Genomic DNA, 11,155 nt, shown 5'->3' on the forward strand with positions numbered 1-11,155 from the left:
CCTCATGAGTCTCCCCCCCCGGATGCCTCCCGCTCTCCGAGAAAGGTCATCCCGTGGGTAACAAAAATGAGCTCATCCTCTAGCTCATCCCTGAGCCGGAGTTCGGCACCCAGGAGCTAGAGCTCTTCCTGGGCTTGTGGGCCACCCTCTTCTTTGGTTTCTTCACCTCAGAGCCCGGGGAGCCCGAAGGTCTCTTCCTTTTCTTCTTTTCCTCCCTAACAGCCCCGGGCTGCCCCGCAGCGGAGGGATCAACGGACAAGGACACATCCTCTTCCCCTTCCAAAGGCCAAAGTTTGGTGGTCTTTGGCAAACCTACAACAACAGGGGGAAAGGAAAGTCAATATGATGAAAGATAGAAATATGGTATTAACTATTCAGAAAGAGGCCTTTCCATGAGAACGGGCCTCTCATCAGCCCTTCGAGAGTCTGCGCCATGTGCGCTCGGAGTACATCATCTGAGTAAAGATGCCCTTGATCCATTCCTTTAGCTGGGGGACCGCATTCGGAACTTGGGCGATAGCTGCACAACCACAAACATGAATGGGAAGAAAGAAATTGAAGGAAAAGAAAATCTTTGACGTTTGAAGAAAGATTGCACTTACGAGATGCATTCCACTTCTCAGGGAACGACATGTACTCGGGGATAATCAAAGTCTTCAGTCTTCACCCGATTGAAGCGTCCCTGCCTTCCCCGGTCTCGGTCTTCATCAACACTCAAAAAAGGGGCCTTGCTAGCCCGGCGAGTAAGCTTGATCAGTCCCCCTTGGAAAATTTGGGGACTGTATAATCGAAGTAGATGATCGATCGTGAAATAACGAGACTAAGTCTTGTTCACAAAGTAGCGCAGGAGGATCACGATCCTCCATAACGACTGATGGATTTGCCTGAGGCATACCCCGAACCTCTTGCAAAAGTCCAGAACAATCGGGTCCATCGGGCCCAACATGAAGGGGTGAGTGTAAACACTTAAGTACCCCTCCACATGGGTAGCGATGGCATCCTCGGGCACGGGGACTACTACGTCTTTGCCTTCACAATTGGAGTCCTTTCGGACCATGGGAAGAACATCTTCGGTCATTGAGCATATATACCTTGATGCTCCGTCACCCTTGTCCTGTTTGTGTGATGGTTTCTCAACCTTAAAGTCGTCGGCGGTTGAGCAGCCCTCGGGAATGAACACTTTTAAGGGAGGCTCGGCTGTCGGTTCGTCAGCAGCTACCTCAGGAGAAGCAGTTTCAAGGGCAACTACTTCATGGGCAACCGCCTCTGTACCGGTGGTCGGTTGAGAAGATGAAGAGGCAACTTGTTGAGGAACAAATTTGGATGTTTTGGCCATTGTTATCTGGAAGAGGTTTGAAAATTTAAAGAAATAATGCAAAGTTCTGGAAAAACGAGTTTTGAAGATGAAGAACAGAGTATGAAGATTTGAAGGAAATCTGGGTAAAAACCTGGAAATTGCTATGAAAATTGAAGAACAAGGATGAAGGTATGAAGGTTTGGATGAAGATTGATGATAGCCGGAAAACTCGAAGGTAATAGCTTGGTTAAAAAGTAGAAAAAGAACAAAGGATAAAGGCTTTTATAGGGAAACGTGTGACTCTTTAAATTTGGGGGCAGCCAGCCGATGAGCGACACGTATCCGAAGTCAGAGCGTCACGACTGATGGGATATTTTGGCTCCCTCGACGTAACGTACGAAGAAAGGAATCGGAGAACATCTGTCGTTTCCCATCGTTTCGGCAACCCTACTCTTTGAGAAATGAGGGGACTATTTGTATACGAGTAAAATAGAGCCTAGTGAGCACCCTGATTTCTCGGGGAGGCAAACAAAGTAGGGACGTGAATGTAAGGAATCAGAATCAGAGCGAGGAGCCTCTCGTATCAGGGCTTAAGCAAAACACCTGCCCTCGGAGCCATCAGGACCACGTCCTCCGGGTTCGGTTTGAGTCCCAAGACTTCGTAGAGCATTACCATACAACCGCACACAACTAACAAAGGATCATGATGTCCGTGCTCAACCGGATATCACGGCGAGAATTTTGGCCCGTATCAGCAGAAAATCAGTGATTAGCGAAAGGAAGATTTTTACCATTCTTGAATTGTACCTAGGGTAAAACTCCTCTACTATATAAAGTGGAAGCTTATTATTCATTAGACACTGTAACACGCATACCAAGGAAATATAATTCTATTCTCTCTGTCTCTAAAAGTTATTCAAAGTTCTAGTTTTCGTTCATAAGTTCTCATAAGTGCAAGCTTGGAACCGAAGGCAGATTCCTCGTTAAGCTATTAGCCGAGCTCGGACTCACTCTTATCATTGGTTTAGCTATTTATTACGTCTTTTATTTGCTTAATTTAATGTCATTGATTACTTGTATTGAATTAATCCACATATCCTTAAAATCGCGTATAAATTCAATTGTTATCCGTTTTAAGGGTAAACAATTGTCTTATCAATCTAATTACAAGAAAAGAAAAACAAAAGCAATAGAAACAGAGAAGGCCTAATTTGGAGCAACACAATGAGAGCCCATTTGAATTAGTTGATTGTAAATACCTTGAAGTGCTGAAACTGATCTTTTAAATAAGTATTTACATGTTTGAATAGATGAGATAAAACTGATAATAAGCAGTTGTGTTTGGTAGAAAAATTACCGATAATTGTTTACCCATAAAATTGTACAATTAAATTTATATGTGGTTCATAGACAAGCGAATTAATTTGATCCCAAGATGATAAATAAATTAGATAAAAATATAATACTTAGTCTTGAGATGGAGATAAAACAATAGAAATCGTAATTCTGGGAGCAGGTCTTCCGGGGACAATAATAGCGATATAAATGAGCAAGAAGATAGAATTATATAAGTTTTGGACAGAGTGTAGCATATGCTTGTCAGAAAATTCTTGTCCTTTACAATGATAATAGAACTCCCTATTTATAGCGGCACCTAGGGAACAAGGTCCTAGGATCAAGCTCCTCTTTAATGACAATTATGAGTACCATTGAAGAATGTGTAACGGTGGGCAGTGAATGTCATATTTTTTATAACGAGCCACATACTTAATGCTTTAGAATATTCTTTATTAAATGCTACCGGGTGGCAGGCATTTATTTTACCTTTATGAGTATCATTCTCTCCGGTAACAGACGAGATCGTTGCCTTCGGATCCGACTGTCTTCTGTCTTCGGCTCCACGTGTTACTTTCTCATGTGATCATTTAATATAAATATATTTTACCCTATACAGATAGTCCCCCTGCTTTTCTGTGGCATAACTTTGTGTCACCGGGAAGTTGGTAGAAATACCTTTCTTGGCGGAAAATTCTTTGACCCCCTATGAAAAGTTTCTTATGGTTGATTAGACGCACGTCTCTCCGCATTTAATGCCCCGAGCACGTGTCATCCCACAATTTAGCATTACTTTTGCTGTTATCGAGGTAATTATGGCCACGATTTTAGCCGCCTATTCCTTTACTTATATGCATCAAATTGCTTCATTTACACTTCATAATTCTCTAAACTTTCTAAAACTCTCTTTACTCAACTCGTACTTTGTCTTCAACCTTTCTTTAACTTTCTTCTTGAGATAAAACCTTTCTTCCTTTCTGATAAAAAATGGCCTCTTCTTCCAGAAACCCTAGTTCCTCAAAGAACAAAGGTAAACCTAATGATGCTACTCCTCCTACAGTGAGCTCCATCATCCCAAAGAGTCTTGTCACAACTAAGGACTTCGAAGAGAAGTATCATTTTGCTCACCCTCGTATATGGGCTGTTAGCGTATACCCTTATTCCATCTGCCCTTCCAGTATTCCTGATGTGAAAGAAGACTGCCATTGCCAAGATTTAGACATTATTGCTCATGTCCTGGCGGAGAGGATAACCTTACCCAAGAAGGGTTTTATGTATTTTTATGCATAACCCTTCACTTTGGGTCCATTCTCTTTGGGTGGAGAGCTTGACTCCGTCATCGTGGAGTTCTGCATCCGCTACCAGGTTTGCCTGGTACAAGTAAGTCCTTCTGTGTGTAGGACAGTCGCTTATCTTTAACGTCTATGCCAGGAGATGGGATAGGAGCTAACCCTAGCTCAATTAATGAACATTTATTCCCCTAATATTTTCCGCTGGGGAATGATAAATTTTAGCAAGTGTGGCCACCATACTTTTCTATCCATCATGGATGATGATAACGACTGTGGGTAGATATAACAGTTCGTTTCAGTCGCCACCAGTGGCATCATTCCTAACACGGCTTCATCCTTTTTGGAATTATGTAACTGCACTCGTAAGTTCACCATTTTTCTTTTCTTCCATTAAAGATCGTCACATGTCGTTATTTACCCTTTTTCTTTCGCTTATTTCAGCGACTCGGTGGGTACCACCTAGGGTTGAAGGCTTGGACCATTGGGTCCAGAAAATTTTGGATGTTACTACGCCCGAGACCTGCACATGGAAGGAACTGGCCCTTAAATATGGGTGGAAGGTCAAAAATCATGGTAAGTCGAACATATCTTAGTTTTACCTTTCATATAAGGAAGTTGATTAACCTTTCTCTACTATTGAGGTCAAGTCTACCCCGGGGCTCAGTTGTCATCCCTGAGGAGGATGTTTTGTCTAATCCTGTTGATGTGGCGAGGCTGCTGCAGGAAGATTTTACACAAATAGTGGTCTCCGGACCTGCTTCTGGTGCAAGTGCTTCTTCTCAGAGTCCCCGGCCGTAGAACAAGCAACAAAAAAGAAGACGTTCCTCCGTGGCCGAGGAAAAAAATAAAAAGGCAAAGAGTGCCGCACCCGAATCATCTCCGGAAGTTGTGGTGATGAGCCCCGCGCTAGAGCCGACCATAGACACTATGATGATCGACGATGATGGAGAAGACAACAAGGAGGGGGCTTCTCTACATAGAAGACGACGACCTTCCTCAGCTCAATAGACTGCTCAATCTGTTGAGTTAGTTACACCAACAGAGGACGATGCCTTGGCACTCTAGGGGAGTATGATATGGTGGAAAATGCCAACACCCGTTTTCGAATCCCAGTCGCTGTGCCCGGTACTGTAAGACTGAGTACCGGGTCCTTGCCATCTTCGGTTGATGAGCAACCAACAACCATCATTGTGCTTGCCGCAGCCACTTATTATCCTTCAATGCCATCAGCTTCATCTCCTTCGCCACCAGCAACTGCTACATCATCTCCAAAGATCTTAATTGCTCGAGAGGAGAATGTCCCTCTCCCCCAGTCCCTTGTTCTAGGGAACTTGGGGGCAAAATTTTTCTACCCCCTCTGAAGATCCACAAAGGAGGAGGAGTGTCACCCTATCGGTTTTCACCGGGTGCCATCTGTTGTCCCGGCCGATGGAACTCGCTAATATCTGAAGCCTTTGGCTTCAGAGAAAGATTAGGAGAAAATACAAACTCTCTCGGGAGAGTGTTTGTTGAACAATGCCATGCACAATGCAGCGACGGTATAATCTTTGTTTTCTCTGTTGTTTCTTCTATCTGTGTTGTGGCAGGGTTTTTGAATTTGCATTCTTGTTTTGTAGGCCAACTTTCTTGCTTCCGAGGGCCTTCAAAGGCTAATTCGTGATAAAGAGGAACTTACTTCCGAGCGGGATCAACTTTTGGCCGAACGGGACCAAACTGCTGCTCATTTCTCAGAACTGGAAGCTCGAGTTGCTGAGGTTGTTGAGTTGGAGGCTTGGTTACATCAAAGCGAGCAAGAAGTGGTGATCTGAGCCTAGAGGTCACCTCATTAAGGGCACAATTCAAAGAAACTAGGGCCAAATGGGTTGATGTCCACAATGTCGTTCTTGCTGCATCTGATCGCGAGGCTGCCATTGCGGAAAGGTTGAATAATTTAGAGGCAGCCTTAGCCTCCAAAACTTAAGAATTTACTTCTCCCGAGACGAAGTATGCCCGATTGGAGGAGAAGCATAAGAGGACCCTCGAGCATAATAGGGTTTATAGTTCCACTGTATGCGAGCTCGATGTCAGCCTCCGGTCCACTAAATTCGTGGGGGGAAATCTTTTTGCCGAGGTCGACCAACTTAAAGAAGAACTCAAGCGCCGAACAGCTTCCCTCGTTGTTGAAAAAATATATTCTATGTACAGCATGAGGAGAAGAACCTTGGAAGAGGATAAAACAAGTGTCATTGATTTTGATGCCGATATCACTAAGGCCTGTGAGCTGGATTTAATTGCCAAAAAGGGTCTTCCGGCCCGGCCTGATGCTACTGAATCTTCTGGTTCCAGTTCTGAGTTCTCAAGAACTGAAGAAGAAGTGGAAGGTGATGATGCTGAAGGCCAAAATGATGAAGGTCAAAATGATGAGACGGCGGCGGATCCATCCACTTCTCCTGGGGGCACAAATGTTTCTCTTCCTCCGGATCCCGGAGATGCAGTAGCATAGTTTTTTTTTTCTTTTCCATACTTTTGTATCAGTGATACTTTTACTGTGAATAGAAGCACTTTTTCATTTAAGTATTGTGCAAATTTTTCTCTTTGCATATTTTCCACTTGAGTATTTGCAAGAGTCTCTGTGTATTTTTTGTTTAAGTATTTGCGCAAGTTTTACTCTTTGCATCGAATTGTGCAAGGCCTTGGGTGCATTTTTCCCGAGAGCATTTGGATTCCGGGCATAAGTTCCTCCGAAATCAACCATTTGACATGAGGGTTTTATAAGAGAGGGCCCTCTTAGGTTTACGGTGCTCTTGAAGAGGACGTATCCTGATCATTACAGCACTAACATTTGAAGTACTTGATAAACTTTCGAATGATAAAATTAATTCATCGTTTAAACAAGAAACAAGATAGAAATTGAAGGACTTTACTTTACTCATTTCACTTTCAAAAGTACATGAGCATTAGTTATGCTAAAAAGAAGTTGCCATTACTTGTGGCTAACTTGTACAACTTTTTTCTATGGGGCTGGCTGCACAGTCCCCGGTCCCGCCGATACAACTTTGTTTCCGGGTTTCTGTTACACCCTGTGCGTCCCAAGATGACCTAATGAATATGAGACTTGTGAATCATGATTTAAATGAGTTTAAAGTCATAATATAGCTATATACGATGTTTCTATAGAAAATATAAAGTTTGGAAAAAATCGGATTAAAGTTGCGAAAAAATCGACTAAGGATTTGCCTTGTAACGGAGCTTTTTGAGAAATAAATTTCGTATACTATATGGGGTCTTTTTGGGACATATTATATACCAAATTGAATATCTACGCGTCTAGTTTCCAACGCATTAAATCGTTTATTGATACGACATTGTAGTAGAGAGATATCCGTATTTTTGCGAGACTGCGCAAGCAGCTCGGTTGGGACCCACTTTAGACAACCACCGACCTTACGTATTTTAAAAGATGTTTCAGCCTCATTTCAGGTCATTTCTCACCCAAATTTCATCCAAAAGCTCTCTAAAACCCTCCCTAACATATCCCAAGATCCCAAGAACTAAACTCAAGGGAAATCAACTCAAATCATCATCAAAGGTGTTAAAGACTACAAGAGAATGCTTCTATGATGTGATGGTGTGATTGAGGGCTATTGTGAGCTAAGTTGAGATAGGATTTCGAGTTTTAGATGCTATCCAAGGTATGTATAACATTTTCTTGATTGTGCCTAAGGTTGTGTTGTTTGAGTGAAAAACCATAAGATAGCACTTGAAAGAACATGGGATATGGTTATCTTTTTGGTTGGACTGTTTTGTGGCTAAATATATGATTTGTGGTGGCAAGAAATTGTGATAAATAATTTGATAATGTTATGGTTGCTGTTGTTAAGGTTTTCTAGGTGTTAATTAAGTTGATTGAAGAAGAAGATATAAAAAAACAAGTGATTGACGATAAACATTAAGGTGCTAGACGTATGGGGATGTTTTGGAAGGCATTTTGTGGATGTTTTGAAATAAAAATAATATAGTACATGTAAGTATGATGTTCAGAAGGTTGTAAACTAATTTATGGAATAAGAGTCGGATTCAATTTATATCTTGTTATGAGTAAAAACGAGCTTGCCGCTCAATATGATTGTTAAGAAAATCGGAGAAACTCATATTGGATTATATTATTGTTGTTACTATTGTTGGTTATAGTTATTGTTGTTGGGCTGTTGATGACCCTTAGTGGTCTTTGGGATGTATTAAAAATAGGGGAGTTGCTGCCCGATTTTTCTTAAGCCATACTACTAGCCAAATACGATGGTACGACATTATATGTTAACAGCAATATCATTTCACTTGTTGTAGATGCAAGAAGTTGTGTTGAGCTTGGTTGAGTAATTATTAAGATATCATACAAGTATGTTAAGACTATCCCTTCTATCCTTTTGGCATGATCCATATGATACAACGAAACGAGTAAGCACGCCACTTTCACGAATGATTCTATTCGTAAAAGTACTAGGGTTACCTATGTTGTTGATTCCCCATATGTCCTACTATCATATCGTTTGTTCATTGGTCACATGACATTCTGAGAGATCTTATTGACTTATTTCATTATGCACTGCATTCATTTATATATGTATATTAAACCATGACCAGATGGCGTTATATATGCATATAGTATATGTATATAGGGTATGGGGAAAGGTTATGGCATTATATACGTACCACCACCTGATCAGCTGGTATACGTTTATCATTTCACCCAGAGAGGCTGAGATGATATAATGGGATGCCCTCAGGGGCTTGATGATGTTATGTACGCATATACCTATGCATGATATGACAATTATACGCATACAAATGACATTATAAATATTTTCATGATTCACAAAGCTATTCAGACTTACAGGTTGAGTTCTTTACTCCATGTTTCTTTCATGCTCCAGCGCCAGCCCCAGTACCCCCAGTTCCTCAGCCAGATGCATAAGGTCTGGAGATGAGAGATATTATTCAGCTATTGACTCGATTAGTGGTCACACAGGCTCGATGCCAGGAGGTAGGTATCAGTCATATAGATAGGGCCATAAGTGTGAGGGTTCTCGATTTCATTAATTTGGACCCTCCCGTATTCACTGGAGCACATCCAAATAAGGACCCTCAGACATTTATTGATAGGATGCAGAGAACTTTGAGGGTAATGAAGGCCACTGCGACTGAGTCAGTTGAGCTAGCATTTTATAGACTTCGGGATGTTGTTGTTAATTGGTACGAGTCTTGGGAGTTGTCCAGAGGTGAGGATGCCCCTCCAACAGTATGGCAAGAGTTTACAGGGGCTTTTCTTTGTCATTATTTGCCACCAGAGCTTACACGGGCCAGAGTTGATAGGTTCTTGACCCTTCAGCAGGATAATATGAGTGTTCGGGAGAACAACCTTCAATTTGATTCTTTGGCTAGGTATGCTCCCACTATTGTAGCTAATATGGAGGATCGGGTTCATCGGTTCGTGATGGGGTTAGAGCCGCACCTGCTTAATGATTGTATGTCAGTCTCACTTCAGCCAGGCATAGATATTTCTCATATCAGGCATACTCTCAGGGTGTAGAGGAGCGTAAGTAGAAGCAGAGGGCCAATTGTGAGCATGATAGGGGCTAGAGTAAGAGAGTGAGATCTTCAGGTCCTTCAAGTGAGTTTCGAGGTGGTCGCCGATAGCAGTATCTGAGGTATCCAGCCTAGCCATCGGCTAGTGCACCCCTTCAGTTTGCCGGTAGGAGATTTGATCGTTCCACATATTCGGGGCCCAATCAGAGTTCCATGGCCTCTAGTTCTCAGTATATGGGTGAGTCAAGTCAGATGAGGCCACCCTTGCCATGATGTGCTCAGTATGGTAAGCAGCATGCCGGGAAGTGCCTTGTAGGGTTGGGTCATGGGTGTTTGTTATACTTGTGGTTATCCAGGCCACATTATGAGACATGTCCGACGAGAGGTGGTGTAGGTATAGTTCAGTCAGCGAGATCTGTAGCCAGTTCGGCATCATCAGTACGCCCCCTAGGCAAGGTTCACAAGCACCAACTGGTCGTGGTAGAGGCATAAGTGGAGCATCTAGCTCGTGCGGTCCTCAGAACCGTATTTATGCATTAGTGGGTAGACAGGATCAAGAGTCATCACCTGATGTTGTTACAGGTATATTATCAGTCTCCTCATATGATGTATATGTATTGATTGATCCAGGTTCCACCTTATCGTATGTCACTCTGTTGGTTGCTAGTAAGTTTGGGATAGAACCTGAGTTGATTGAACATTTTGAGGTGTCTACACCTGTTGGGGATCCAGTGATAGATAGACGGGTATATAAAGACTGTCTAGTAGTAGTTTATAGTCGTTCTACAGTAGCATAGCTGATTGAGTTAGATATGGTGGAATTTGATGTTATAATGGGTATGGATCGGTTGGCTTCTTGTTATGCTAACGTTGATTGTAGATCAAAGATGGTTCGGTTCCAGTTTCTAGGGGAGTCAATTCTGGAGCGGAAAGGTAATACTACATCGCCAAGAGGTAGGTTTATTTCCTATCTCAAGGCAAGGAAGATGGTCAGAAAGGGCTATATTTATCACTTAGTTCGGGTACAGGATGTGAAAGCAGAGACACCGACCCTTCAGTCTATCCCGGTGGTTAATGAGTTTCCCGATGAGCTTCCAGGCCTTTCATCAGAGCGGGAGATTGAGTTTGCTATTGACACATTAGCAGATACCTAGCTGATATCTATTCCTCAGTATATAATGGTACCTGCAGAGCTGAGAGAGTTGAAAGAACAACTGAGGGATTTGCTTGAAAAAGATTTATCAGACCTAGTACATCACTGTGGGGAGCACCTGTGTTATTTGTAAGAAAGAAAGATGGTTCATTGCTGATGTGTATTGATTACAGGCATTTGAATAAGGCGACGATCAAGAATATGTACCAGCTCCCGAGAATTCATGATTTATTTGATCAGTTGCAAGGTGTCAGGTGTTTCTCGAAGATAGACTTGAGGTTTGGGTACCATCAGGTAAGGGCTAAAGAGAAAGATATTCCGAAGACAGCATTCAGGACCAGATACGGGCACTTTGAGTTTCGAGTTATGTCGTTCGAGTTGACCAATGCCCCAGCAATATTCATGGACTTGATGAACCGTGTGTTTAGACCCTTTCTAGATTAGTTCGTGATTGTATTTATAGATGATATTTTGGTTTACTCCCATTCAGAGGCTGAGCATTCAGATCATTTACAT

The 11,155-nt window shown here is 42.4% G+C and overlaps 1 protein-coding gene across 1 annotated transcript; it reads left to right on the forward strand.

The window, feature by feature from the left end:
- The first annotated feature begins 8,884 nt into the window (after nt 1–8,884).
- LOC138901968 (uncharacterized) lies at nt 8,885–9,490 on the forward strand. The gene has a single exon (XM_070189769.1). It carries the CDS (start codon nt 8,885–8,887, stop codon nt 9,488–9,490), a length of 606 nt encoding a protein of 201 aa, XP_070045870.1.
- The last annotated feature ends 1,665 nt before the right edge of the window (nt 9,491–11,155 follow it).

The sequence above is a fragment of the Nicotiana tomentosiformis genome, chromosome 11 (genome assembly GCF_000390325.3).
Source record: "Nicotiana tomentosiformis chromosome 11, ASM39032v3, whole genome shotgun sequence".
Taxonomy (NCBI): domain Eukaryota; kingdom Viridiplantae; phylum Streptophyta; class Magnoliopsida; order Solanales; family Solanaceae; genus Nicotiana; species Nicotiana tomentosiformis.

Excerpts from the sequence above, each read along its gene's own strand:
- LOC138901968 (XM_070189769.1), top strand. The coding sequence starts at position 8,885 with ATGAGAGATATTATTCAGCTATTGACTCGATTAGTGGTCACACAGGCT.